The sequence below is a fragment of the Dipodomys merriami genome, unplaced genomic scaffold, assembly GCF_024711535.1.
Source record: "Dipodomys merriami isolate MVZ:Mamm:240054 unplaced genomic scaffold, mDipMer1.0.p SCAF_8, whole genome shotgun sequence".
In the NCBI taxonomy this organism is placed as follows: domain Eukaryota; kingdom Metazoa; phylum Chordata; class Mammalia; order Rodentia; family Heteromyidae; genus Dipodomys; species Dipodomys merriami.
This window is the reverse complement of record NW_027206401.1, coordinates 23,672,426-23,699,422: the sequence shown is the minus strand read 5'-3', so window position 1 is coordinate 23,699,422 and position 26,997 is coordinate 23,672,426. Positions and strand designations below refer to the sequence as shown.

Genomic DNA, 26,997 nt, shown 5'->3' with positions numbered 1-26,997 from the left:
ACCAGGAAAGACATGAGCCCGTGAAAATAGACATGAAGACCATGCAAATACAGCCTGATAACAGAACAAGAAGCTATTTCCACAAAGGGAAAAAGAGCCCAGATCAAGTAAAACATGTGGAATATCAATGCAGGGATGTTGAGGGTCAGAGAAGAGATTCACTCACAGAAGAACTAATTCTGATAGTTATAAAATCGTATAGTTTGACACACAATGCTCCAATGACCACATTACAAACATTAAACCTGAACAGAAATAGAAACCCTCTTTCACACTTCACATTTCTGAAATCTGTGCATGAAGTTCTCTCTTCAGCAGGGCCCTTTTATTATAATAGGGACAACACAATAAGGAAAGTGGATAGGGTATCCATTATATAGTATATAATGTCAAACATTCAAGCCCTGTGCCTGGCATAAGACATCATTTTTCTAAAAATTTTGTTATGGCTATACAGTATTCAGGCTTCAAGAACATTCCACAGCTATTTGATGTTAATCACTGTTGGATTTTCTTGTCCTAGGAAACATTCTCCAAAGTAAATCACTCAGATTTATGAATGCTACTAACAGAAGAACATAGCAGTGTGTCTAATTTCATGGAAAGATGTTTTGTTCAGTTGCAAGTAATAAAACATAGCATTTTTCTTCCTGGGCTTGTTAAGAATGCTAGTGTTGTGTTGTGTTTTGTTTTGCTTTAACCTCAACTTCACAATCTCCAAAGCAGAAAAATTTTCAAGATAACCTTCCTAAATGGAATGATTGATAATCTAGGTGTTTATTTAAAATCCATTTATTAGAAAGGTCTTATATAGAATCCCCGGGGAACCCAGAATCCCAATAAGATGATCAACAAATTAGCAAAAGTACACTGGAAAGGTTCTATTAATTTTATTTTATTTTATATACACTATGTGCCAGGCACAGTTCTAAATACTTTACCAATATTAAACACATTTCATCCACTTAGTACTTAATAATAGCCCTGTTAGGTATAAACTTTCATTACCCCAGTTCTAGAGGAAGTAAACAAGACACAGAAAGATAAATAATTTATCACTAGTAGAAGTAATTCTATTTTAGAACTTGGATATGATAAAAATTTCTAGTATGATGCTTTATTCTCTTCTGGACCTCCACCATGAAAGATAGTTTTGGTTGATCACTGGTGGCTTACACTTGTAACCCTAGCTACTTGGGAAGCTGAGATTTGAAGATGGTGGTTCAAAGCCAACCTAGGAAGAAAAGTATATGAGACTCTTATCTCCAATTAACCAGCTAAAAGCTGGAAATGAAAGTGTGGTTCAAATGGTAGAATGACTTCCTTGAGTGAAAAAACCAAGCAAAAATATTAGGCCCTGTATTCAAGCCCACGTACTGGGGAAAAGAAAAAGAACGAGAAAATGTTCATATTTCCTACCTTTGATAGGGGAGTAAGCAAGACAAGAACAGTACCCAAAGAGAGAACAAAAAGTGTAGGAGATGGGACAGAAACTCAAACCCACAAGTTCTCTAGATTCCATAATCTAAACACATGATCCTTTCTCACATTTACTCTGCATCATTATACAGACTGAGGCTGGTCAAAAGATAGAGCTGTCTGGCTTCTTCTGAATGCTTACAATTATTTGTATACTTTATATAATTCTATATTCTTTCTTGTGGCTTGATTATATCTTACAATTACTGGATGTTTTGAGACTGTAGAGCATAATCTTCAGCATCTATAGACTGAGTCTAGTACAAAAGATGTACATTTTTTCATAATTCTTGTTCATTCATTCATTCATCACAAACCTTTGGAGGACCTACCTCACTTTGCCACAGACAAAATAGGTGTATTTATTACACAATTCTGTACTTTCAGAAATTCTCTAAAAAAAATCAGTCATTTCCTTTTAGCTTTTATTCAAAGAAACACCACAACAATAATTTCTTGTCACACTATCATAAATTTTTATTGTAGCAGGAATTCACAAAACAAAATGTTTTGGCAAGTGTCACTTTCCTGAATTTATCAATAGGTAAATGTACTCTTTTAAATAATAAGACTTTTTAAAGGGTGTGTGTGTCCATCAAGCCAGTTACTTCTATAAATACTCCATGTGTGTGTGTGTGTGTGTGTGTGTGTGTGTGTGTGTGTGTGTGTGTGTGTGTGTATGCGTGAGTGCGTGCGTGCATGCATGCCCGCGTCACTCCCAAGGTTTGAATTCAGGGCGTGGGTGCTGTCGCTGAGCTCTTGTGCTCAAGGCTACCACTCTACCACTTTAAGCCACAGCTCCACTTCTGGTTTTTGAGTGATTAATTGGAGATAGAGACCCAAGGGGACTATTTTTCTTCCTGTGCTGGCTTCCAACAGCAATCCTCAAATCTCAGCCTCCTGAGGCATTAGGATTACAGGCATGAACCACTGGTCCCATCTAAATAACTTTTTTATAATTAAAACTTGTTTCTATATCATTTTCATTATTTTCATTTTAAAGACAGACATTTCTTTTTCCACTTGAAAAGTTTGGCCAAATGAGTCGCCTACCTTTATTACATGATGCTTTTCCTGGAACACAGGAATCTTAAACATTTGGCACCAATATGTTGTACCTTTGTTTGGGATTGGGACCTGTCTTAATAAAAAGGGGAGAAAGACACACAGTCACATTCTGTTGGCATGGTATTAAATACAATTTACATAGGCAAAAATGGTACACTTTCTGTAAAACCATCCACACAATCATAAAACCTAAAAATAACTTACGTCCTGATTTACAAGGTCAAAGTACGGCAAGACTGTAGGCAACATGCTGGCTTTCTCTGGATTCAACAAACGTAGACTCTTGGTACCTCTATTGGAGTCGTGGTACTTGGGACCAGCTTCTCCTACATCTTCCTGATGGTAGGCCCAGATCACTCGCACTGTGCTATCCTGATGAGCAGACATGGATATGTTAGAGCTCAGAAAAGTACTTTCTTTACCTTTGAGTTGAGTCTAATGAAATCTATTTAAAGCAGGATATAAAAATGGAGGAAAGAAACTGATGACATCTGAAGTTCTCAACATGGGCTCTGACTTCACAAAGCGCACTTAAGTTGTTAAGGTTTCAATCATAGGAGTTACTGTTTTTAGAAAGAGACCTCTTGACAGGCAAGATGTGTGACCCAAAATAGGCCCAAGAAAAACTGACTCTGAAATTTTGCTTTCATAAACACGACGGTAGTAAATCTGTCACCCTCAAAATTCTAAAGTAGCAGTGAACAGTTACCAAGTAAATATTATTGTGAATCAGCAGCAACTTTGGGAAATTGAAAGTTGTTAGAATGTGATGAGACCTTGTAGGCAAAATAAGCAAGCAAAATTAAAATTAAAATTATCATAAGATTCTTCATAATAGGCTTATTTTCCCAGGCACTAGGCTAGTCGTGCGTATGCATTTACAAATATGGAAGGAATTGTAGATTCCAGGTTTATTACACTAGAGTCAACCACAAATCCCTGTATGAATCCTGGGAATTTCCAAGGGACTGGGGTACTCCAACTGAAGGAAGCACTGTCAGTTGAAACAGGTTTCCTCTGAGCCACTAAGAGAGATTGCCCAGAGGGTTGTGTGGTGAGAAAGGTTTGCTGGAGTATCGAGAAATTGTTGGTCCTCCCACAGACTAAGGTGCTTTTGCCAGGTGCTGGTAATAAGAAATCTGAAAATAAACAACAAAGGAAAGGCTCCTGATTTTAAATGTTCTCTTTGCTATATTCTTTCTTAATAAGTCAGATGACTATAATTATTATTCCAATTAAAACATAATTGCCCTGTATGTTACCTAAAACCTGATCTATGTCCTGGCATGTGTTTTTATTCCTCTTTTACTCCTTACACTGAATGTTAATTAGAATTATTTGAGGGTTTTTTTTTTCAGACCCCAGTTGTGGGTCTGAACTCTGGGCCTGAGTGCTATCCCTCAGCTCTTCAGCTCAAGGCTAGCGCTCTACCACTTGAGCCACAGCACCATTTCCCACTTTTTTCTTTTTGCTTATGTGGTGCTGAGGAATCGAACCCAGGGCCTCAGGCATGCAAGGCAAATGCTCTCCCACTGAGCCACCTTCCCAGCTCTGAGGGTTTTTTAATATTCTTTTTTTAAAAGCTTTAGTGTATTAAACAAAAAAATTTTATTGGCCTATACAAAATGAAAATAGTGCAACTTATGTAAAAAAATGTTACATTTGCACATGGATTATTATTCTCTAAATGTTTAATTTGAATATACGTAAATTTTTTGTGTGAAATCTAAAACTAAAAAAAATGTTGTATAATATGGCAGTGGGTGATTCTAATCAGATTTTCATCATTTTTGTTTTGGAAATTGACAAAACTGAGTCAGTTATAAATCATGTGAGTTAGATCTTAATCAATATCATAATTCTCCCTGAAGAAAACATCTCTTACAATCTTTAGCTATTGTGCATTTTCAAATTTTATACAGAAGCAAAAATTCACTTATAAATATGATCATAAAAACTTTAAAGAGCTCTTCAAAATGTCAAATTAACATGATAATACATTTATTGAAATTTATAATCTTAGATTTTCTTCTGAACTCAGGGCCTGATGAGATCAGGCCTGGGATTTGTTCCTGAGCTTTTGTGCTCAATGCTAGCTCTCTACCACTTGGAGCCAAAACTCCCCTTCTGGTCTTCTTTGGTACTTAATAGGACATAAGTGTCTCATGGATTTTGCTGACCTGGCTGGCTTTGAATTGCCAGATCCTCAGATCTCAGGCATCCTAAATAGCTAGGATTACAGATGTGAGCCATCAGTGCCTGGCTTTGAAGGTACTTTCTAAGCATTTATTCATGTAGTTGGCAAAGTGGCTTACCAGTATACACATCCAATCCATCCCACCTGTCATGTCTTACCGTTATGCTCTTGTCATGGATGTCACAGGTGTGCAGTTCTCTGGTAAATTCAATTATTGTGTGTGTGCTGTTTTCCATGGCATATTCTAGTTGGTAATCTTGCTGTGAGTCTTTTTTCAACTCCTTCTTTGTATTTGTAAAATAGTCCTATGGAAAACATGAAAATGAAAAATCCAGACTGTCTAAATAATGAATGAAAAGAATTGAAGTGGATTCATAGGAACTAAAACCCTCATTCTGGGTTTGCTAATTACAACATCCTTTATCCAGACTTATTATGTAAATCCTGGGGATTTCTAAGGGAAATCTTTCAACAGAAGTCTTTCAACAGAACAGACATTTATTTAGGACTCTGGAATACATTGTAACTCAGGAAAAGACAGAGAGATTTATAAGTTTTCACAGAGTATCAAAAAAACAAATGGATACTCAAGATCATCAAATACTTCACTGTATTTGAAAAGGTGGACAATTTCAGCACTCTGAAATGTTTCTGCCCCCTAAGGAAATCACTAGTGAACAGCCAAGGCAGAGCCAGCCCCAAGGCCAGAACTCTTTTCCTATTGTGCCTGGTGGAGCAACTCCACCTTTCACAAAACCCCAAACCTGTGGGAAAAGTTTTAATGACACAGGCTTATGAGGATGAGATGTAATTTTAAACAAATATGCAAAGAAATGAAACTAGTTGAAATGTAAAATATCGAAATGCTAAGGAAGTTGTGTTTCTGTGGATCAGCCATAGTTATTGCACTACACTTGTCAGATGGTATACACAGCTCTCTAAGAAAGCACAGACTTTGCAATGTAATAACTAGGACCTAACCTCTGGCTGCAGAACATGAGGAAAGGGGCAACAATGATCTACAAGAATTGTACTCATTTCCTTACTTATGTTACTGTATATCACTTTTATAATAAAAAATAAAATAACCCCTGCCTGTCCTTTTTAACAGCCTTTCAGTACTGTTGCATCAGACCCTGAGAGCTTTAGCTGAACAGTCAAATGGAAATAATATGCATCTATTTTATAAATTTTGAAAGAAAATTAACTGAAATGGTATGGGCACTATCACACCTTGAGGGGCTTGTGTCCTCTCCAAGTTAATTCCCTCCCTCCTTTTATAACAGACTTAGAGCTCCCCCACCCTCAATTGTTTTGCTATTAGCTTACCATGATGAGATTTATCATGGTACTCATTCTCATCACTTATAAAAAACAAAAAAATATAAATTACATCATTTTATTCAGTAATTATAGTTCATTATTGAAAATAAAGAGTTGTTTTAGGATATACATGTTGAAATATAATTGTAGTTACTTTTACTGACACCACAATTATAGTGGAAGAATTGATTGTTTTGCTTAACTGGAAAACACACAAGAAAAACAAAATTTCTGTGAACGTCACACTGAAGTAGATGACATTTTATGTTTCATAAGATAATTACCAAATGTGTATAGATTTGGCATCCACAGTCTAGGTATTTTTAATGTGTTAAACCCCAGAGTTATTCACAGTACACAGTCTAACCAACCCATCTTCACCGAGGAAACAATAACTGCCATTTTACATTATACACCAGATCGTTTCTGCACAGTACACATATTAACTAATTTAATCTTCACATCAAATCTTGGTGATTACGCCAATTTTTTTCATCTACAAAGAAACTGAAGAAATGTCTAGGATTAGATAGCAGGTAAATGTTAAAGACAATATTCAAACCCTAGCATTCTGAATCCCATATTAGCATCCTTCCTCACTATTGTACAAGCTAGTGGCCCCTGCTGAATTGCTGAAATGAGTCTATTTACTTCTGTTTCTCTGTCTACTTACCTCTGAGCTTTATATTAAATATTCTTACATACAGCTAAAGTTGGAGCTTGAAAAAAGTTATTCAGAGAACCAGGCTGCAATTGAGAAAGCAATTTAAAAAACACAATCCTATGATACAATGGTCTGCCTATATTTGTCATGCAGACATTCAATATACAAATGAAGTAATGATGCTTATGGACAAAAGAAGATTTAGATCAACTTAACTATGCCTTTACCCTGTACTCCCATTTCATTACATTATTCATGCAATCAGTTTCTACAAACAAATATAATACAATACAAATTGTAATCAGTTTGAAGAGTCAAATAATTTATCCCAGTCAGGCAAATGTCCTTCCAAAACCATTATTTCCACAAATATTCAGCATGCTTGCCAATTTTCCATTCATCTTATTTCCACTCAACAGTACCAATTCTTTCCAACTATTCCATCCTTTTTTTCCGGACTTAACTGAATAAAGAAAGAAAACTTCCCTTGACTATTACTGAAAATTCCTTCAGCTCGTCTGCCCCGTGTAAAACAATGATCATTGATTATTTTGAGAATAAAACAGAGCCTGAAATGATGTTATGATCCTGGGATCCCAGCATTTGGGAAGCTCAAGGAGAATCCCTTGTGTATGAGAACCCAGGACTTGAACAACATAGCAAGGCCTCATCTCAAGAAAAGTAAATGAATAAAAATAAAACATTTAGGGAAAAAACTTCTACCCATTCCTTCAAAGTTCTGGGTTCCTAGGGAAATGTGATTGTCTAAAGGAAATGTTTAAGCTTGATGTAGAAAAATATGACTGGATCTTAATAAAATTAAACGGAAATGTGAACTACAATATCAGTATAGTTCCTTCACATCTTCCAACTTCTGAGACCTGTTTTGAGATATGTCTTCAGTTTACATAGTTATGTCTGCTGGACCCCGGTTAACAGTTGGAAATTCACGGGTTAATCTCTCATTGTTTTCCTGAGATCTCCCAAATGCTCCCAACTTCCTGTGTACAAGATGCCAACACTCTTCCACATTCAGCTTATGATGTTACAGCTTATTTTATTGAGAGAATTTTACCTGTTAAACAGAGGGAAAAACATCTTGCCTTCTCTCTACCCTAGAAAATACCCACCCTATTGAATCATAAAACTTAATTTAGAAGCAGAAAAAAAGGAACCAAAGGAAAATTTTAAAAATAGACATAAAGGAGTAAAAAGAGAGAAAATATTCCATGAGACCATACACATAACCTTTTAATGTTAGTCTTTTAATGTTAACCTTTGAATGTTAATGGTGACTAAAAATGGACAATTCAGATGAGATATGAGCATGTGTGTGTGTGTGTGTGTGTGTGTGTGTGTGTGTGTGTGTCTGTCTGTCTGTCTGTCTGTCTGTCTGTCTGTCTGTCTGTCTATCTGTGTATATGTCTGTGTGTGTGCTGGTTTGGGGGCTTGAGGTCGGGGCCTGGGTGCTGTCCAAATTTAGACTTGTGTGTACTTAATTGGTTCTGCAAAGTGAAATGTGAAGTACCGTTACCCTATGTGAATGACTTTATGATCTGATTCTCAACCAATCCTGACTCAAATACCTAACATAGGGTCATTATTTAGCTTGAAAGTTATTTAGATAAAATACTACCCATTATCTCTGAAAATCTTGAGTTAATTGACTACAATAATGAAGTTAAGGTTTACATGCAACAAAAACAATTTGAATAATGTTCTCAGAAGGTATTTCCTCCCCTTGGTATACGTTGTGCACTAAAAAATTATGAAATATACAATGGAGGTTACAATAAAGTATGTTACCATCAGCTGAAATCATCAGGCAGCTGACATTAATCATGGAGGGTGGTATCATGAGTACTGTCAATTTCTTTCAAACAATATCTTTAAGTCATTGCACAAGGAGTTGCCACTTAACAAAACAGTTTATGAATACAATGCATTCTGATCCACGTCACCCCTTTCAACATTCTCGCCCATCCCTCACAACATACCCCTTCCCTTACTTCTCTTAGTTTTGTAGTATATTCATTGATTCCTGACTGCATTCTCCCTTCATTCCTCTACCCCTCTCACCTTGGCTCCACCCCACTTCTTGCAAGTACCTGTTTCCTGGCATTTATTTTGTTGAGCTTCTTTTGCCTTTATAAGGAATACACTCTTTGGAGTTCTCCCTTGAATCTACTATATTTCAGTTAACATATTTGTAACCACCTGCATACCACCCAACGCATTTACTTATAGGTTTATAGGACTAATTTTAGTTTCTGCACATTGTGAGGGAAACAATACAACTTTTGCAATTTTTGACAATAGGATGACTTAATGAGAGACTTCTCAGAAGTAAAAATGGCCAATAGACAAAGAAATGCTCAACATCTCCTGCCACAAAGAAAATGCAAATCAACACTGAGATTCTAACTCACCCTAGTTAGGATGGCCATTATTAAGAAAACAAACAACAGCAGAAGCTGGGGAGGATATAGCAAAAAGGGAACTCTAATATACCGTGGATGGAAATGAAAGTTTATTAGACCACTCTGGAATGCAGTATGGAGGTTCCTCAAAAAACTAAACATAGAACTACCCTATAATTCAGCAGTTCTACTCCTGGGCATTTATCTAGGCTACAGGAAAGTCACCAGAATAAAACCATGTTCACTGCAGCATTATTAACCATAGCCAAGACATGAAATTAGCCCAGACACCCCTCAAATGGACAAATAGATCAAGAAAATGTGATATATACACAATGGAATTTTTACTCATCCATTAGAAAGAATAACATTTTCCCAGAACTGTCACTTTCAAACTAAGATAACATGGGCTGGGAAGGTGGCTCAGTGGTAGAGCGCTTGCCTTGCATGCCTGAGGCCCTGGGTTCGATTCCTCAGCACCACATAAGCAAAAAGAAAAAAAAGCCGGAAGTGGTGCTGTGGCTCAAGTGGTAGAGTGCTAGCCTTGAGCTGAAGAGCTGAGGGACAGCGCCCAGGCCCAGAGTTCAGGCCCCACGACCGGACCCAAACAAAACAAAACAAAACAAACTAAGATAACATACCAAAGAGCTAGCTAGCTTTGGTAATCAACAAGATTGCTAAGACCTTTCGATCAAAAGCTTGATTACACCGATGTTAACTTGGTTCTCACTTATTGTTAGTCTTTTTTTCCTTCTTGCTGCTACAGAACAGAGCTTTGACAAATGCTGTGTGTTACACAGGGTGAAGCGAATACTCTTGTGGGTGTAATAAGCAATACGCATAGACTTCAGTTCAGCTTGGAGACACGCATGCAGGCGCAGCTGCAGGGAGGTCCTTGAGGAAAGCCACACCATCTGTCATCATTTTTCTCAACAGGTGCCTGCAGCTCTCCCTTTTCTCATGTTCAAAAGCCTTGTGTCTGCAAACACTTTGGTTTGCAAGATCAGTTTCTGTAAGAAGTGTGATGATGGTTTAATACTATCGTTAGTACAATAATAAATACTGTTGTTAAGAAAAATGTTGGTCCTACAAAATCATCAAGTTGTATAAACAAACAGATAGACACAATCTTTAGATATCAATAACTTTTAGAAAGGTCTTTCTTCACCATTTTTAGAACATTTGCTTAATTTCAAAATAGAAAGTGATGGGGCTTTTAGAAACCAATTCAGATGAAACCAAACTCTCTAGGTGTAAGAGGAGATCTGTTTAATCTTTACTAGGATTCTAGCATAGAGATGAATATTTTGCATCCCAATGAGAGACCACCTGAGTGGTCCATTCTTTATATGTTATATTCTGTTGCACACATCCTAAATCTCCTCGTTTTAATTTCTATATGAAATAATTCATGTTTTGCTATGAAGATATAATCAGTGGAGATAAATAATAAAATTAAAACTAATAATAAAATTTGAATCCTTCATCTCTAACACTTCTACTGAGAAAATATCAGCTTTTGCTATTCAAACAGTATTATTTATTTTCATCATATCCCATCATTTTGAAAATATTAAAATGACTTCTCTTAACTTTCCATAACCAGTTTATACATGGAATAAATTTTGAGAAACAAGTTGGTTTCTTTCTTTCCTTTCCAATATGCCATTCTTCTTTCCTTTCTTTAGATCTTCTCTTTCCTTCTCATGCTACTGTGGGGTATGTGTGTGTGTGTGTGTGTGTGTGTGTGTGAGAGAGAGAGAGAGAGAGAGAGAGAGAGAGAGAGAGAGAGAGAGAGAGAGAGAGAGAGAGAGAGAGAGAGAGAGAGATGTATTTACATGCTAGAGAGGCTCTCCTGGAGATTAAGAGAAAAAATAAGAATGAGGGTCATGAGGAGCCTCAGTCAGGAATCTCACAAGAGTCCCAGTGGTTTCAGAACAACAAGTAGTAGTACAGCTAGAGAGAAGAGTAAAGATTTTTAGATTTCACTAGGAGAAGAGGTCTATAGAATCTAAAAATGATTCAGAGTTTAAAAATAACCACGTGTGTGTGTGTGTGCGTGTGTGTTTGTGTGTGTGTGTGTGTGTGTGTGTGTGTGTGTGTGTGTGTGTGTGTGTGTGTGTGTGTGTGTGTGTCGGTGGGGCTTGAACTCTGGGCCTAAGTGTTGTCCCTGAGCTCTTCAACTCAAGGCTAGCGCTCTACCACTTGATCCCCAGCGCCACTTCCGGCTTTCTGGTGGTTTATTGGAGATAAGAGTCTCACAGATTTTCCTGCTTGGACTGGCTTTCAACTGTGAACCTCAGATCTCAGCCTCTTGAGTAGCTAGGATTACAAGAGTGAGCGAGCCGCCAGTGCCCAGCTTGACCACTATTTTTTTTTTTACTAGAATTAATGTGTCATTTACTGAAATAAGGAAGGCTGACAAGTAGACAAGTTGAAGGAAAATCCAATAAGTTTGAGAAATTCACCTACAGGCTCAGTAGGTAGGTTAGAAGACAGAGAAGACTAAGATTGGTCAAAGGTGAAAGAGGATGTTAATCAACTCATCAATTTATATTCTACTTTGCTCTTAAAGTTTTCCAAACTCTTCCTTTGAATGTATATATATATATGTAGGTTGTATGTATGTATGTATATAGTTTACCTTTTACTTAACTTTTCACATTTCAAATGTATCCATATTCATTGCACATAATTGAAATAGACTGAAATTTATGACAGGAAAAGAGATAAGATACTCTTATGACATTGTAACAGCTTAAAGTACATCTACCCAGGTGAATTTCTTGAGGCAATTTTTAAACAAAACAGTGCGCTTAACAGTGTGTACACATACAATATTCTGTTTAAAACATCTTCTATTCATTTCTCAAATAAACTGGAAGCAGGAGTGTGGCATGATGTTTTCTTTTTCAACATCAAACTCTAGTTGGAAGCTAATCTGAAGGAAATCTAATCCTGATTCCCACCAAGGAGGATTTTGCTCAAAAATATTAGGAGATTATCACATAGCATTTAACATGGTGAAAAGGCTTATAATCTCAAGGGCAATCATTCAATTTTAATGTGTCTGTCAGAAATATGCTTTTTATACTAAGCTAAACTCTACTTTTTAATGTATTATAATTCGATATTTTCTTCTTCTCTGGAGCCTGATAGGTAGTATCTAATCTATATTTCTTGAGAAATACCATCCACTATTTCATCTATAATGATCTTCCTACTTGGCAAAATTTTGTCAAAGATTTCTCAATCCTTAGGCACCCAGACTTCCAGAGGATTCAACCATCCTTGGAATTTTCCCTTGTCATTTTTTTCTTTTTGTTTACTCACATGTCCTTTAAAAGTTCTATTTGGAGTGCTGGAGGAATATCAATACCAAACTTCATACTCTACTACAAAGCCATAGTAATCACAACAGCTTGGTACCAGCACAAGAACAGACCTGAGGACCAATGGAATAGAACTGAAGATCCAGAAATGAACCTGCAGACCCATAGCTACCTAATATTCAATAAGGAAGCCAAAAATAGGATGGAAAAAAGACAGCCTTTCAGTAAATGGTGCTGGCTTGGTTAAGCACCTGTAGAAAACTAAATTTAGATCCTTATATATCACCCTGCACCAGAATCAACTTCAAATGGATCAAAGACCTCGGAGTCAAAGCAGACACCTGAAAACTTTACAGGAAGGAATAGGAGAAACTATAAAGCTCCTTGGCACAGGCTAAAATTTTCTTAATAAAGACCCAGAAACAAAAAAATATCAAATAAAAGTTGGACAAATAGGATTGCATTAAACTGCAGAGCTTCTGCATGGCAAAGGACATAGCTAGCAAAATCAATAGAGAGCCCACAGATTGGGAGAAGATCTTCACCAGCCATACAACAGACAAGGGCATCATATCTAAAATATACTCAAAACTCAAAATATTAAATTCCCCAAAAACAAATCTTCAAAGAAACAACCGCCTCATTAATAAGTGGGCTAAAGATTTAAAGAGACTTCTCTGAAGAATTAAGAGTGGCCAACAGACACATGAAGAAATGCTCAACTTCTCGGGCCATAAAAGAAAAGCCAATCAAAACAACACTGAGATTCCACCTCACCCCAGTTAGAATGGCTACAATCAAGAAATCTAATAACAACAGATGCTGGAAGGGATGTGGCCAGAAGGGAACTCTACTGCATTGTTGGTGGGAGTGTAAATTTGTTCAACCACTCTGGAAAGCAGTATGGAGGTTCCTCAAAAGACTCCACGTAGAGCTCCCCTATGACCCAGCAATCTCATTTCTGGGCATTTACCCAAATGATCACAAACAAGGCCATACTAAAGCTACCAGCACAACTATGTGTATTGCAGCATTATTCACCACAGCTAAGATATGGAACCAACCCAGATGCAGTTCAATTGATGAATGGATTAAGAGAATGCGACATATATATACATATATTATATATATGTATATACATATATATATATATATATTTACAATAGAATTTTATGCTTCCATCAGAAAGAATGACACTGCCCCATTTGTTAGAAAATGGAAAGACTTGGAAAAAATCATATTAACTGAAGTAAGCCAGTCCCAAAGAAACATAGGTCCCATGGTTTCTCTTATTTGCAATAATTAGTATTCATCTAGGATAATCGTATCAGATGAACAGAATAGCTAAGTACATATGACCATATAAGATGATGTTAAGTGAAATGAACTCCAAGACATGAGCTCAAGAGGTTTTTCTTTGTTGTTGTTTGTAATGTACTATGTGATTTTTTTGTTGTTGTTTCTTTTTGTTGGAGGAGATGTGGCCGAAAGGGAACCCTACTGCATTGTTGGTAGGAGTGTAAACTTGTTCAACCACTCTGGAAAGCAGTATGGAGGTTCCTCAAAAGATTCCACATAGAGCTCCCCTACGACCCAGCAATCCCACCTTCTGGGCATTTACCCAAATGATCACAAACAAGGCCCTACTAAAACTACCAGCACAACTATGTTGATCGCAGCATCGTTCACCATAGCTAAGATATGGAACCAACCTAGATGCCTGCCCCTCAGTAGATGAGTGGATCAAGAATATGTGGTATATATATGCAATGGAATTCTATGCTTCCATCAGAAAGAATGACACTGGCCCATTTGTCAGGAAAGGAAAGACTTGGAAAAAATTATATTCAATAAAGTAAGCCAGTCCCAAAGAAATTTAGGTTCCATAGTTTCCCTCATTTGTAATAATTAGTACACGTATAGGACAATTTTGTCAGATGAGCTGAAAAGCTCAAAAGCTATGTACATATGACCATATGAGATGATATTAAGCAAAATGAACTCCAAGACATGGACACAGAGGTTTGTCTTTGTTGTTTTTAATGTACTATGTGATTTGTTTGTTTCTTTTGTATGTTCTTCCCCTATGGCATATCCCCTGTTGTCACTGTATCTGATTTTGGTACCCTGGTATTGTATATATGTTTATTTGAATTAGGAAAGAGAAGGGGAACAACAGAATGGTGAGACAAAGGACAAGGAGGAAACAGATGCAACCGCGACATGCACAAGCCAGTGTGCTGGAAATGATCTGCTCAACTTGGGGGTGTGGAGGAGAGGGAAAGTAAGAGAAAAATGAGGAAAGGTAACAAGTTTGATTTAAAAAAAATTGTACTTATGGGCTGGGAAGGTGGCTCAGTGGTAGAGCGCTTGCCTTGCATGCCTGAGGCCCTGGGTTCGATTCCTCAGCACCACATAAGCAAAAAGAAAAAAGCCGGAAGTGGCACTGTGGCTCAAGTGGTAGAGCGCTAGCCTTGAGCTGAAGAGCTGAGGGACAGCGCCCAGGCCCAGAGTTCAGGCCCCACAACCAGACCCAAAAAAAAAATTTGTACTTATTACCTTACTTATATAACTGTAACCCCTCTCTACATCACCTTGACAATAAAGAAAAAAGAAAAAAGTTCAATTTGAAAGTTCTGTTTCTATGAAGGACAATCTAGTGTAATCAGTCTAGAACAGAGTGACTTATCAGTATTGCGTTCCTTTGTGAATAGTAGAGATTACTGTCTAATATTACTCTTGTTGTTTAGCAGCTACATCACAATGAACTGAAAAAATAAATTAGCATGGCTTTTCATATGAACTCTTATTTTCGATAACTGTACATATTTTGTTCATATAAAGCTAATTTTTAATCAATTTTTTGGACTTTACTTATTTTACCAAGAATTATTTGTAATTAATTGTATCACTCACTATCTTTTAAGTACTCATTCTGTAACCTAGGGTAGTCAGTCTGTTAATATGTTTGGGTAGGAATCGCAAATAATTATAGCTATAACAAACTCAGTTTATTAATCCATCTACTATAATGGCATACTGAAAATGGCAATTTTCATTACTATTGGTGCATAATTCGGATGCACCATTCATTTACTTATCCTAAGGTGCAACAAAGTAAATGCAATTATTCACCATATCTAAGATATGGAACCAACCCAGATGCCCCTCAGTAGATGAATGGATCAATGAAATGGGATATATATATATATATATATATATGTATACATACATATATACATATATATATATATATGAATTCTATGCCTCCATCAGAAAGAATGGCATTGCCCCATTTGTTAGGAAATGGAAAGACCTGAAAAAAATTATATTAAGTGAACTAAGTCAGGCCCAAAGAAACATAGGTCCCATGGTTTCCCTTGTTTGCAATGACTAGTACATGTCTAGGACAAGCAGAGAAGGTCAAAGGCTATGTACATATGACCATATAAGATGATGTTAAGCAAAATGTACCCCAAAACAGAGACACAGATAGTTTTTTTTCTTGCTATTGTTTTTAATGTACTTATAATGCACTATGTGATTTTTTTTTTGTTTCTCTTGTGTGTTCTTCCCTCATGGTATAATTGTTTTCGCTATATTTGATTCCAGTGTTCTACATCTTGTATATACATTTTTCTAATTTGGGGAGAGGAAGGGATATAGCAGAATGCTTAAATGGGGATTCAGATTGACCCATCGTGACAGTGAGATGTACAGGACATTGTTGAAAAGGAACTTTACAATGTTGGGGGGTGGGGAGGGAGGAGTTGGGGAGGTGGGGAGGAAAGAGATGGTAGGGGAAAAACAAAGAAGGAGGTAACAATGCCCGATAGGAAATGTACTCATTACCTTACTCATGTAACTGCAACCGCTCTGTACAGTATTTTTACGTTTAAAAATATATGAATTATATTCGTGACTAGATAATTAGATGAACCAGAATTTTTAATTGTCAATCAACAGAGTTGTTTTTTATTTAGTAATATGCACTTCATGCTGTCTATAAAACAATTTCAGAACATTGTTTCATAGACTTTATGAGACTTCTAAAATTGTTGGTAAGACAAACATGTTAAACACTGTGGTTTAGCAAAGTTTTCTATAGTTTAAAGAGTTATGTAATCTTTATTTCCAAACACATAATTGTTGGTATAATCTTATTGTATTTTGATTCTGAAATAAATAAATGTCAAATAAATATCAAAAAACAAAGGAAATGCAAAAGAAAATGAAGTCTTGGCTTACTTGCTATTTGCAATAGATAGTTTCTACTCATTAAATCATGTTAAGTGTTCACAAACTAATTCTGTTTGTCCTCAGATTTTCTCCAAAATTTGCTGTATGTCTTCTATCTATGCACTTAGTGCTCCATTTTCCCAAGGTGAAAAACTGAGACCTTTATCTTCTGACCATTCTCAAAGTTCACTATCAATTCTTTATGATAATATCTGCTGCTGATTGAGTACCTTCAGCATGTTACATTCTTACTAAAAGCTTTGCATGCCTCTTTTGCTTAATCCTCATAGACAGCATGAATTAGAGATGATGAGCATCCTTCTATACAAAAGGATATTTATACCAGAGAGAGTTAAAGAGTTTGCAAAAATCCAGAGAAGAATCAAGCAACATCAGTGATGGCATTCACACCCAGCCTAGGAAACCTCTTGCTCTTAAGTGCACAGCAGTTATTAAGCCTGCCTTTATTGAGGATCTGCCAAGCACATGAAATTGGTCCTGGTACCTTGGGAAGACTTTGTAGCTTTGACACAGCCAACAGCTTGCAAGTGTTTCACCCATGCCCTAATAAGATACTAATTATCTACCACTCCTATTTTTCCTCTCTCTCCCCAGCCCCCCCTTCTTGCACACATGCGTGCACATGCAATTAGAGTTTAGAGGCATTTGCACTGCTTATTAAATAATCTAGAAGAATTGAGCAGGAAGGGAAAATAATCTATTTATGTCATGAAAGACACTGAGAACTTTTCCAAATACAAAAACAGTCCATTCGTTACTTCTAATCAAAGATGATCAATCAACATGTTTTCCTAGGAATTAACTGGAAATTTTATTTATTAAGAAAATGAAATAAATGTTTCTCTGCTACACTGTGACCACTCATGACTGATAAATTTTAAACACTATGTGGGTGGACAGCCTTGTTGCTTAGAAATACAGCAGCTGGTACTAGTCAGAAAAAAACTTTTTAAAAAACCAAAAACAAAAAACATGTACAGTTATGACAGAGGCTGGGGGAGGAGAGAGTTTCTTTACTCAGCATATTCTGAATCATACTTCTCATGTTGATAAATGCTTTTTTTAACGTTGGTATATAAGTTTGAGAAAATACAACTATGGATAAACTCATTAAACTAAAATCAGAAGGTTTTCTATGCCAGAAAACACATTTATTTTTCTTTTAAAGATAATGTTAGGGCCAGATACTGGTGGCTCACATCTGTAATCCTAGCTACTTTGGAGGCTGAGATCCAAGGACCATGGTTCAAAGCCAGCCTAGACAGGAAAGTCTGTGAGACTCTTATTTCCAATTAACCCCCAGAAAACTGGAAGTGGCTTAAAGTGGCAACACTCTAGCCTTCAGTGGAAAAAGCTCAGGGACAGTGCCTAGCCCTGAGTTCAAGCCCCATGACCAACAAAATACATTAATAATAATAATAATGAGGATGAGGATGATGATGATGATGATGATGATGAAGATGATGATGATGATGATGTTAGAAGCTGATGTGAATGCCTTGTGCCTGTAATCCTAGCTACTCAGGAGGCTGAGATCCAAGGTTCTCAGCTGGAGGCCAACCTGAACAAAAAATTCTGTGAGATTCTTATCTTCAGTTAAGCATCCAAAAGCCAGAGGTAGAGCCATGGCTCAAGAGCACTAGCCCTGAGCTTAAAAACTCAAAGACAGCACCCATGTATCAATAATAACAACAACAACAATAATAATCATCATCATAATAATAAGGTTAGATGGATAAGCACAAGCTAATCCTTGCTTCTATCGTCAGATGGTTACCCTGAATGATTTTGTATGGAATCCTGCTTTGTATTCCATACCATTTACTTGGAATCTTCCAGGCTGCTTCAAAATTATTCCCATGATTCCTTTCAAATATCCTGTCTATAATACTAAGTAGGTACCATACTTGCCTATACGTTGGAATCAACTGAAAAACCTGACCTCTGCTTGTACTTGTATCCAGTTAATTGACACTGAACTTCCATTAGCTTGCAGGTACAAATAGGAGGTTGTCTGAGCAATGGTGTTTTATAAAGACACCCAAATTATTGTATTGGATAGATGACTGGGAACTTCTGAAATGGAAATAGAAAGTATCTTTCCACTTATCAATTCTTTATTTTAACTCTGTGTGCTTATCACTGGAATACAATCTGCCCTAACACAAATTATTCTTGGCTCTGGCTACTGGTACAAAAGATCTGTGTGTGTCCACAATTCTGAGAGGCCTAGAATCCACATGATTGCACCTACAGGAGTTAGCTTAATGTGTGAGAGTTCAGTGCATCAACTCTGCATGGAAATTTTATTTTAAAAAGCAGCAATTCAGGAATTTTTTTAAACAAAACTGAGATCTCAAAATCTGCATGAAAGATGCAAATCTTGCCCAGATACAGGCTCAAAGGCTTTAGCTCTCTATTGTTATTGAGGATGAAAAAGCCTGCAGAATATAAGAGAGCAAAACATTTGTGCTTAGTTCTAAGAATTAACCTTCTACACAAATCACATTCTAGAGCTTGAAAGACTCTGGTTAAACTCTGTTATACTAGACAATCTGTATGACAATAGAAAAGAAAACTCATGCAGTTCTGGTGTATCTGTACTTGCATTTTACCAAGTAGTTAGTTTCCTATCTTCAAGATCTCCTGAGTTCTTTGATGCCCATAGCTTATCTTCAGAGCGTATACCCCCTCAGAGCATATAACCCACTATCTTTAATTTCCAAAGCAAACTTTAAAACTTAGGACATTTGTTTCTTCCATGTTTTGATTGATTAACATCCTAATGTAAAATAGCTACAATGGCCATTTCTTTAATCACATCAATCTGTTTTCATTCTCTACCCAGCATTTATCACCGCCCCCCATACTTTACTTGCTTATAGCTTCAAAAGACCCCTGATTTCAACTCATTCAATAACATATCACTCCCATATCTACAACTCTCAATAAGCATTCAGTCAATGGAGGTAAGATGAATGAATGCACAGTTCAACATCTGCTGCTTGTAAGTGCTCCCATCATGGAAACAGCCAGTATGAAAACCACCATTGATTCCCCAGTATGACCTGGAACTAGGGTTTATACTCTACAAGTGAGAGGAATGAAGTATCAAACCCAAGGAGTTATTGTAAGGATCATATGAGAGCTCACCTAAAGTACTTACCACAAGTAGCACATATGTTAAGAACTCAGTTGAATGAAACATTACAGAGTCATATAAAAATGTATTTGTAACATTTATAGTGGAGCAGAAATAATAAGAGAAGTACTATAATTTCATGTAGCTGTCTGTTTAACAACATACTTCATTATCCAGGTTCTTTCATTATTGAGGAAGGAAACTTGAATATGCCTTTATAGAAATTTCTTGTAGAAGAAGGGTCCTAAGCCAGGACTGAGAGGAAATAACTCCAGGATGCTGACCTGCATGATCTCCAACAAGCCATTTCACAGTGACTCAAATCTCAGTTTCCTCATTTATAAGATTAGGGGTGAGAATGAAGGGTATAGGAGATTGGAGAGTAACCTACCAAACACTGGGTTCATGAGACACAGCAAATAAATGCATAAATGTCCATAGTTAACCTGTAAGAGCAAAAAATAGACTTTTCCCTATTTTTAGCTACATTAGATGAACAAGCAAAGTCTTCCTAGTGACTTATATATTTATATCATAGTCAGATACATAGTTTCAGTCTTTTAGTTAATAGAAATTATCCACGGCAGAAATTTTTGCTGCCTACTGTCCTTACCAGATTTTTTTTGTCTATTCCAGAATTTAATAAGCTAAAATACATATGAAAATGAAGCTTCTTAAAGAAATATTTTCTGCTAGCTCTTTACTAGTTGTTTGAAACTACAATGAAGAGCATTGTGAAGCATCCATGAGCAGATTTTTTTTTCTTATTACATATGGATCAAACATTTCCAGAAACATGATGATATATAATTAATGCATTCCTTTTGCCAGCAACCTTATTTTAATAGAGTTCTATTGCGGATCATGAATCAATAAACCACCATTCTGTTTCTTTGAAGTGGACTCTTGCTTCTCCTTCCAAGACTCCAGAAGCAAGCTGTTGGTTGCCTGAAGCCTGGGGCTCTGTTTGTCAATTCAGGTGCATTGTTTGCTTGGCTGTGAGGTTGGCTTCTTTCCTTAGGCCAGTTATGAAATCCTGCAGAGGCTAAAAAGTATCATCATGTATTTGAACACTGGAGCATACATCCCCATCACTAATGCACCAAGCAATGTCGGGGGCATCATCCACAGACTTGTCGGTATTCAGACATATGAGGCTCCAGCTTAGATGTATCAGGACTGCACACTTCCCTCATCCCTTACAGCTTTCAATCTCCTTTCCAAACATTTCTTTGTTGCAGTTGGCTGGGGTACCCGTAAAAGAAGCGTATCGTTAGCCACAAAGATCGCTCTCTGTCTTCTGTGATTTCACATCATTTCCAAAAGTACTTCCTCCGAGTAGCCTGGCAGCAATTACCCTGCTGCTGAAGACACTTCTGGGCACAGAAAGGCTTCAGTTTTGGAGACGGCTCACAAGCAAGCCTACAGCAAATGATGACATATGTGTCGGCCTCCATTCACAAGCGATGTATACCCCATAGGAAGGGTGAATCCATTTTTGTGCAAATTCAACAGACACTTCCGACAATACCGCTCTGTTCTCTCATTCACACAAACTGGGTATTCATCGACCGGATTACTTGCCTCAAATGGGCACTCACAGTTGCTAAATAGTTCGGATGGGGGTGGAGTTGCTCTGTGTCAAAAAGGGGCAAAGAACAAGGAAGGGACACGAATCCATCAGGGAAATGAAAGTTGAACTTATTCACTGAGACAAAATAGTGAGGTCTGAAAAGCCAATGCAAAAGGACAGACTGCTTCCCAGCCCCCAACCCGGCCCTTCTGCCAGAGACAGTGTAGGAAGTGACCCGGATGCTTCCACAAGTGCAGACCACTCCAGAGGATTCTATCCAGCAAATCCATACAGACTTCCCTTCCAAACACAGCATGTCCTTTTAATCCCCATTTTGATTATACCTGGTCTACATTTCCCTTGAGGAAAAAGGTCTTCAGGTGGGGTCAAAAATCTCACAAAATGAGCAGGGAACTGTTCCATAACTATAACAGACTCCAGGTTAAGAGTTTGTTTGTTTACACTGAGACAAAGTCTCACTATGGGACTCAGGCTACCACGCACCTCCCAATCATCTTGCCTCAACCTGTAACATGCTGAGATTACAGGCATGTATTACCATGCCTAGCCCCAGGTACAGTTTTAAGGGTGGTTAAACCTGATGCCTGTTTTTTTTTTAAAGCTCAGTAAGAATGCAAGCAAATATTATACTGCAGTCTTGAGGTAATCTCACTGGGCTTAACCTAGAACTAGTAATCAGTAACCACTGGAAAATATGAGGTTACTAAAGTACCAAACACTTTTACAGGGGAGAGGCACAAGAGGAGGTGACAGAAAGAGTAGGCAATAAGACATTGCAAAGGTCACCAAGTGTTCACTAACACAATGGTGGAATATGTCCGAAAGGGAGGAGAAGAAAGGAAGGAATGTGAATAGGAAACATTGTCCCCTGATGTAAGTAGCATCGAGAGAAGGGATCCATGTAGATAGGTTCTGGGAAAGAGACTGTGGCAAGCCAATGAGAATAAGTATGGTAGAACATATTTTCCAAAGATGGAAGTACTAATGCAGTCCATTGCTGTGATACTAGATGTAGTCTATGATTCGTCTTGAATCAGTAAGCCTACAGCAACAGCAAAACATGCTATGCACTCACCCAAAGGCTAGATTATAAAAGGCTATACAGTTTCTACCTGGGCCTCTGGGATGTTCATGCTTGGCACCAGCCATAATGCTGTGCGGAAGGTAAGCAGCCACATGGACAGACCACAATCCCACTACAGAACTGGCTGAGGGCCCTGTCCATAGCCAACACCAACCACCAAGCAGACATTCAGGTGAGCAAGCGTTCAGATATTTCCACCCACCCACCTTTGAGATGACACAGAGTAAAGCAAAGCAGAACAGAACCCACCAGGCCCTGTTCAATATCCAAGTTTGTGAGCAAAATCAGAGTTATTATGTCACTATGTTTTAGGGTAGTGTAAGTAGGAATCAATAGTTTAAACACCAGCCTTCAATACTGGAGTCATTTCCTGATTTAGAATAAACTCAGTCTAAAGTTCAGCAGTGAAACTCATTAGACAGTATGTTAAAAATGAACTATACATACAGCTTGGGGGAGAGGGTCAGGAGGGAAAAAATATTGGGAGAAAATGAGGGAAGAGGTGACAACTGTTCAAAAAGAAATGTACTCATTACCTGACCTATGTAACTATAACCCCTCTTTACAATAAAAATTAAAGGAGGGGGGAAAGAAATGAAACTCTCCTCTCTGCCTTTCATGGATTTTTATAATTTGGATTGATTTTTTAATTGGTTTTAGCTCTTAACTAATCTGGTCCTACATTGGTTGCACTATGGGCTATATTCCACCCGAAAGTCTATATGTGTGCGCACATTGTGTACACAGTTGCTTTGTGCAAATTTGAATTCTTGCCAGTATTTAGCAATCAAATGGCTTACACACACACACACACACACACACACACACACACACACACACACACACACACACACACACACACACACACACAATCTTTCTTTTGAAAAAATACAAATGGAAAATCTGGCCATATAGAATTTTATTCCCCTGTAGCAGTAACTTCCGCGCAAAAACTCTCATTTCCACAAGGCCCATTTCTGTCCATTGTACACTGCCTTCTCCACTGAAGCCCCTGCCATTCATCCGTTTCCTTCCGACATTTAGGTTTATAGCAGCTATTCAGCCAACTGTCTTTACCTGGATAGCTAGGGAATGTGCACATAGACAGACTACATAGACAGTCATAGAGAAGTTGGCACCATTTGACAAAAACGAGATGGAGATCATTAGAAATTAAAAGTCAAAATAATAAAATTTAAGGTTCAAGTTTAAAGTTAAATGAGAGGATGATGTAAAAAAAGAGGAAGAGAAGCAAAACAAAACACAAGATGCATTGACTGGGCTGTCAGCTTAGGTTCCGTCAAACTGTCTAATGCCATTCCTACTATCTGGCTGTTTTACTTCCACAGATGCCTCAGGAGCCAGGGCCTTTTGTTCCATTGTTCCTTGTGCTCACTGGGATCACAGTCTGCGAACAGTCCACATACATACACTACATCTAAAAATCATACTTATTTTCTGGTTATAGTATTTTAAGACACTTTTTTCAAACTAATGTAAGAAAACCCTAAAATAAATAATTCATGGAGAGAAATTTGATTGGAAAATGGAATCCCTTAGCCTGGATCTTTCTGGAATTAAACTTTTTTAAAACTTATCTTATTTTTGATATCTTTCATCTTTTCAAAGAGGGGTGGGGGTGGTACACGTGAGCACATGTGTGTGAGTGCCAATCTTATGGTTTGACCTCAGGGCCTGAGTGCCATCCCTGAGCTTTTTTGCTCAAGGCGAACACTCTATCACTTGAGTCATAGCTTCATTTGGGGGGGGGGGGAGGGGAGGTTAATTGGCAATAAGAGTCTCATGGATTTTCCTGCCTGGGGCTGGCTTCAAACCACAGTCCTCCTATCTCAGCCTCTTGAGTAGCTAGGATTATAGACATAAGTCGGCTGCACCTGGCTTCTTAATGAGGTTTTAAATAAGCTCTCTTCCCAGTTAACTGATTCATTTTACATGTCCTACAATCAATGGGATACCTGAGAAAATGGAATAATAAAGAGTATCAGCCAAGTGAGAAAAAAGAGGAAAGTGAATAGCAAATAGAAAATCCTGTTTCTTACTCGTTCCATGAATAAGAAAGTGTCCGCATGTATTTTCTCTCACAGTGACATGTGTTTACTACTTTAAGAGAAGTTCCATGTTTCAAAATCAATCTAAAGCACACTTACATCTTACCCAGTCTTCTTGAAAAACCAACAACTAACAATGTACAAATATTGTGTAGCTATCTAATAAAATCTATTTGTGATGAGCCAATGAACTCAGTATTCTACTCTATCATTTCATATCAGACTGGGTGGGCCTTCTAGAAATTGGCTTCTTTTGACAAAAAATAATATCACACTAACTTGTAAAGTGCACTCTGATGTATAAGATTACCACTCTAATACTTCTTTCCCTTCCTACAGACCATGTAAAGATAGTTTAGGGGCATAGTACCCCCTTCTATTTACAAAGCAAATTAAAAAAAATAACTTTGACTGAATTAGGTATGTAAGTATTGTATGTCTACTTATATATAGCAGTCAGCTTGTAAGGTCTGTGTTTGCTATCAAATTCTTGGTTGAGAATTTCTAAAGGTTGCAGGAGAATGTATATAATGTATATAAATCATGACGTCAGTAGAGTGTATTCCTCATAAACTTTTATTTTATTGAGGCAGAGTACTGATTTGGGGAGGAAACGATTGATTTGTAGAAAAGCAGACAATAAGGCAGCTTTGAACTTTTTATTACTGTCACTTTGTTTCTAGCCAAAGTCAATAACTCAGAGCCAGAATCAGAGTTCAAATGCCAAATCGAACTTAGAACTCAGGAGTAAAACTGCTATAAAACACACACACACACACGCTGGAATCCACGGAGAACACACACACACACACACACACACACACACACACACACACACACACACACACACACACACACACACACACACACACACACACACACACACACACACACACCCTGGAATCCATGGAGAACATTTTAATTTTACCCAGGCTGTAAGACAATACACCAGAACAAGTGACATTTTCATCTAGCGTTTTAGCAGAGGGTACTGGGGTGGGACGAAGATTGACAGGTCACAGAGAGTGTACATTCATCACCATCCAAATGTTGGTCAGGATCAAAGATGTCCAGGAAACCTAGGAATCTAATTACTTATTCTGGTCATTGCATAAAATTTTTCTAAGCATAAAGACACCTATGAACAGGCAACACTGCCACGCCAGATCCCTGGCAGCAAAGCGGTTGCAAGAGATTGAATTAATTTCCCTACTTATTAAAGTAAAGTTAAAAATACGTTGCTACTGAATGAAAGCTTCTGCTTCGGGGACCTGAGACTAGGAAGCTCTCTTCATCTGGCTACACAGCTCCCAGAATAACCAACTTCCTAAAGACATTCTTAAGGCCCCTTCATTCATCTCGGGACGGTGTAAGGACATCAGGCCAGTGCCCAGGGGTTCAAAAATAGCCCAGGACTGGGCGGGGGGTGGGGGTGGGGGGTCCTTAAATTGACAACGCTCAACAGCAAGAATGGGAGGTGCTAACGTTTTCTGGTCCCCACTCTTCCCTGCCCTAGGACTCCAAAGTATGGGCATCCCACGAAAGGCTGAAGGGGGTCGGGCGTGAGGGGTGTGCTCCTGAGGGTGGGGGTCTGGTGCGGGTGAAGTGGGGACAGGAAGGTGCCCAGAGAAAGGAAACGTAAGCTGGCCTCAGAGTGCTTGGTTTCCCGGGGAAGCGAAAAGCCCCGATGGCGCAGCGCTTAGGGAGGCGGGGAGTCCCGGGGGTGCCTTGGGCTCCGGGGTACAGGCAGCACCCTACCTGATCGCCAAGGTAGGGGTGCGCAGGCCAAGATGATGCCCAGCCCGTGGTCCCCGGGGCTCCCCGCACCCGTGCTCTTCCGGCGGGGCGAGCCGGCCCGCGCTTACCTGGAGGTAGGGTCTCCCGTGGGCCACCCCGGCCACGACGATGTCGGCGGAGACCATGGTCCCGGTGGGCGAGAAGCCGAAGCCCACGTAGCCGGCGGTGCGCACCTCGAGGCGCACAGCGAGCCGGCCGCCCCGCTGGCCCCAGCCCAGCCAGTACTTGCCCTCCGCGTCGAGGAGCGTGCGGTGCGGGAAGGAGCGGCCCGAGCCCCCCGCCGGCGCGCCGGGGAGCAGCCCCCACAGCAGGAGCAGCGGCCAGCCGCACATCCTCGGCGCCTCCTGCCCGCCGCCACCTGGGCTCCCGGCACTGGGGAGCGCGGGGCGGCACGCGGAGCGGGCGGCGGGGCGAGCCCGAGGTCTGGGACCGCCCCTGGGGCGGCCGCGCCCGGCCCCCGGCCCGCCCTCCCGCGCTTCCCGCCCCGGCCCTGCGCGCCGCCCCGTCTGGTTGTATCTGGTCGGATCCCCTCTCCTCCCCAGTCCCACCATACTCAGCCTTTCCCGGG

At 38.8% G+C, this 26,997-nt stretch overlaps 1 protein-coding gene across 2 annotated transcripts in view; it reads right to left on the bottom strand.

Annotated features, from left to right (window-relative positions):
• The window catches only part of Moxd1 (monooxygenase DBH like 1), a 66,583-nt gene extending 39,805 nt beyond the window's left edge, over nucleotides 1-26,778 (bottom strand). Inside the window, exons 1-4 of one of the 2 annotated variants that reach the window (XM_070010260.1) lie at nucleotides 26,498-26,778; nucleotides 4,903-5,049; nucleotides 2,752-2,919; nucleotides 2,533-2,616 (exon numbers count right to left, since the gene is read on the bottom strand). In XM_070010260.1, coding sequence (XP_069866361.1) covers nucleotides 2,533-2,616; nucleotides 2,752-2,919; nucleotides 4,903-5,049; nucleotides 26,498-26,761 — 663 coding nt within the window. In that variant the 5' untranslated portion in view covers nucleotides 26,762-26,778. Of the gene's footprint in view, nucleotides 1-2,532; nucleotides 2,617-2,751; nucleotides 2,920-4,902; nucleotides 5,050-19,909; nucleotides 19,974-26,497 lie in introns of those variants that run through there. The other variant, XM_070010261.1, reaches the window with a different exon arrangement.
• Between the last annotated feature and the right edge of the window lie 219 nt (nucleotides 26,779-26,997).